Raw genomic sequence first — 3,745 nt, forward strand, 5'->3', positions numbered from 1 at the left:
TATAGGCTTCAAAGTGCTTTAATAATCTATAACTCAATGTTTGATATTGTAAACTATGACTATATATCTCAATTAAAAAAATATGGTACCATGTATTAATTGATATGAAGCTTTAATCTATACAATTAATATTAATTATCCATAAAATAAGTAAAATTATTTGTGCTCTAATTAATTTTCCTATAAGAATATGTAAGACCTTGGCATAAATATGCTATGGGGTAATAAACTTGTTGATTCACTTTAACCAAGAAAATCCACAACCACTACTCCTGTTATAGGTTTTATATGTTCTCATGCATTTAACTTTGGAAAATCTTAATCTAGGCCTACTATTGCTCTAGAATATCTTGATTTAAATCTATTGCTTCTTGGTTTAAGACTTCAACGTTATCTCATGACTTGCAACACCGTTAAACCTCAATTGGACAACCTGCAAGCAATGTTCTCGGCAACTCGAGTAACTATATTCGACGGATAGATACTAATATTTAATAACTTGCAACACCATTAAACCTCAGCTGGACAACGTGTAAGTGGTAGGAGTGTCAGCAACCACAGTAACTACGTTTTGATGGATACAGAAGACAAAAACAAAAGGACAACTTTGTGCATTAAAAACATTGGAGTGATTAAATTTTTATTCCACAAGTACCTAGGGCGCATTTGAAAATCTGAAATTCTTGGAATGGTTTAGAAGCCCATGTGCTCAACGTGCGAGAGAGGTGAAAGTTAGACTTTTTAAATGTCCCCTTACCTGCTCAAGCTACGCTTGTCAATACTAAGTTCGTATGCGTACTCTGCTACCGTTCATTTTGTTGCGTTGCCCAATGGAGTTTCACACGGCTATTTTATTCTCGTGCTATGCCTTCTTTCTGTTAGCCTCGAATGTTAAATCTAGCCCGCCTGGTCCTGTGGTGGAATGCTCCGATGGATCCACTAACTGCACAGTTGCTAATGCTTATGGTGTGTTTCCCGATCGAAGCACCTGCAGGGCTGCGCAGGTTGTGTATCCCTCCACCGAAGAGCAGCTTGTGGCCTACGTTGCTGAGGCCGTTCAGAAGAACCAGAAAATGAGAGTTGTGACTCGCTACGCCCACAGCATTCCCAAACTTGTATGCCCTGCTGGAGACGCCGGTCTGATCATCAGCACTCTGCATCTAGACCATCTTGTTTCTGTAAACAAACGCAGCATGACAATGACGTTCGAGAGCGGTGTGACCCTTAAGGATCTCATTGATGCTGCTGCCAACGAAGGTCTTGCGTTGCCTCATTCGCCATACTGGTTGGGTGTAACCCTAGGGGGAATGCTAGGTACAGGTGCTCATGGAAGTTCCCTCTTTGGCAAGGGCAGTGCTGTTCATGAATTTGTTGTGGGCATGAGATTGGTAGTCCCGGCTTCGGAAGACGAGGGATATGCTAAGGTTGTGAGCCTCAATGAAGCTAATGAATATCTAAATGCGCTCAAAGTTTCTTTGGGGGTTCTCGGAGTCATTTCTCAGGTTATATGAATGAACTGCAATATTTGTAAAAGGGAATTTAATTTCTCAGCCTAGGTTTCTGTGATTTAAATGGCTTTGATGTAATTCTTGTGATTGATTAATGCATTGAATAATTTGGGTAGAAATTTGGAACCAGTTTTTTTTATCAGGAAGATAATGATTATGAATCATACTAGCATGTTTCAAATGTCTATCTAAATTATTTAATACAAAAAATTCTCAAAATCTTAATCATGAACTGCACTAGATGATTCCAAATATATATATTGTTAAATTTAGACCCAAATTATTCAATATGATGAATCAAAAAATTATATGAAAGAATTTTATTATTAGTGTGCATCTATAATAAACATTATATGAGGGTTCAATGTTCATTTAAGGAGGTCACAATTTCCTTAAAATTCTGGTTTTTTAGAAAAAATTTATGAATTTTTAAATAGTAGAAATGAATTCAATATCATTAAAAACCCTAAAATACCCAAAATCTTGATCACACTTTCAAAAATTTCAGCTAAATTTTTATCACAGTAATGTCTGAATTTCTGTTAATTCCCGGAAAGTGATTGAGATGAGAGATTATAGCAAGGTTGATTATTTCTTTTCATCAATACTACGGATCTTTAGGTTTTTCTCTGTGCTGCGCAGGTCACCCTCCAATTGCAGCCGATGTTCAAGCGATCCATCACGAATGTTGAGCAAGATGACATCGATCTGGAAAACAGGATAACGCAGTTTGGCCTGGAGCACGAATTCGCAGACGTTACGTGGTATCCTGCTCAGCGAAAGGTCGTGTATAGAGTAGACGATCGAGTGCCTCTTAGTACATCCGGGAATGGAATAAACGATTTCATAGGGTTTCGCCCTACTTTTTCTCCTCTGCTAGCCACTGCCAGGATAGCAGGTAATAGAATCCAACATGCATGCCCATCCACATTGATACACGAATTGAAATTGATATCACCTAAGGTTGAGTTTCTATTAATTCATCAATGTTTGAATTTGCAGAGGAGGTTGAACAAAGGCATAATAGCACTCACAGCGTGTGTGCTGTTGCGGCCGTTCAACTTAATTCCATCATGCAACTGGGTACAGGACTGAAGAACAACGATCTTCTGTTTCATGGATATCCAGTGATTGGGTACCAGAATAACATGCAAGCTGCAGGGTCTTGTCTCAGAAGCCCCGAGGACAGACTAGAGACAGCGTGCGCATGGGATCCTAGAATCAAAGGTTTGTTCTTCTTTCAGAATGGAATTAGTATCAACGTCTCCAAAATCGGACAATTTCTTTCTGACCTAAAGAAGATTAGGGACATGGCCCCGAACAGTCTGTGTGGGCTTGAACTATACAATGGTTTTCTGATGCGTTATGTTAAAGCCTCAACTGCTTATTTGGGGAAACAAGAGGATTCAGTTGACATTGAAATGACTTATTATCGAGCCAACGATCCGAACACTCCCAGACTGCATGAAGATGTGTTGGAAGAAATAGAGCAAATGGCTCTGGTGAAATATGGAGGTATGCCTCACTGGGGAAAGAACCGAAACATTGCATTTGATGGGGTCATGAAAAAATACAGCAAATACGAGGCGTTTCTGGCAGCCAAAACCAAATACGATCCTAGGGGACTCTTTTCCAATGAGTGGACGGACGGTGTTCTGGGAATAGGAGAGGCGGGAGTGATCATCAAGAAGGATGGATGTGCTCTGGAAGGACTATGCGTGTGCTCAGAAGATGCGCATTGTGCTCCTGATAAAAGCTACTTCTGCAAACCTGGGAGGGTGTACACAGAAGCGCGTGTTTGCAAACAAGAGGAAAATAATATTGGTACAGACTTAGTATCGTATAAGTTAAAATGGCGTCCACTTACTAAGTTGATATCGTATTCTACTGTTGTCTTTGTTTCAAGTGTCTGGTTTTATTGGTATGTTTTAAAAAAGTAGTCTGATAACGCCACTATTGGGATACCCAGAAAATCACAGAAATTTTGGTAAGATTTTGATAAAATTAATGGTAAATCTTAAAAATGTATGTATAGTGGTGAACTTTCAAGATTTTTTGGATGCCCAAAAATTCCCATTCCACCTTACAGAAAAAACCATTCGAACACTCAATAGTCCAATTTTTAAAATTTTCTGTGAAGACTACAACATTGTAGCCTGGCTAGACAACGCCGGTTTTAAATAAACCATCGTCATTGAACATTGTTGTATTTCTCTCGGGAGCGTGCTATTGTGCTC

General features: G+C 39.1%; 1 protein-coding gene across 1 annotated transcript; it reads left to right on the forward strand.

The window, feature by feature from the left end:
• The first annotated feature begins 767 nt into the window (after positions 1–767).
• LOC149214153 (L-gulonolactone oxidase 5-like) lies at positions 768–3,498 on the forward strand. The gene is made up of 3 exons (XM_089390862.1): positions 768–1,502; positions 2,151–2,406; positions 2,511–3,498. The coding sequence occupies exons 1-3, from the start codon at positions 792–794 to the stop codon at positions 3,446–3,448; spliced, it is 1,905 nt and encodes a 634-aa protein (XP_089246988.1). The 5' UTR covers positions 768–791; the 3' UTR covers positions 3,449–3,498.
• Positions 3,499–3,745: the final 247 nt, after the last annotated feature.

The sequence above is a fragment of the Pinus tabuliformis genome, chromosome 1_1 (genome assembly GCF_031772625.1).
Source record: "Pinus tabuliformis cultivar Carrire ecotype Pingquan chromosome 1_1, CPIR1, whole genome shotgun sequence".
NCBI lineage: Eukaryota > Viridiplantae > Streptophyta > Pinopsida > Pinales > Pinaceae > Pinus > Pinus tabuliformis.

Excerpts from the sequence above, each read along its gene's own strand:
- LOC149214153 (XM_089390862.1), top strand. The coding sequence starts at position 792 with ATGCGTACTCTGCTACCGTTCATTTTGTTGCGTTGCCCAATGGAGTTT. Across the intron at positions 1,503-2,150 it reads TTCTCGGAGTCATTTCTCAG|GTCACCCTCCAATTGCAGCC; the intron begins GTTATATGAATG and ends TGTGCTGCGCAG. Across the intron at positions 2,407-2,510 it reads AGCCACTGCCAGGATAGCAG|AGGAGGTTGAACAAAGGCAT; the intron begins GTAATAGAATCC and ends TTGAATTTGCAG.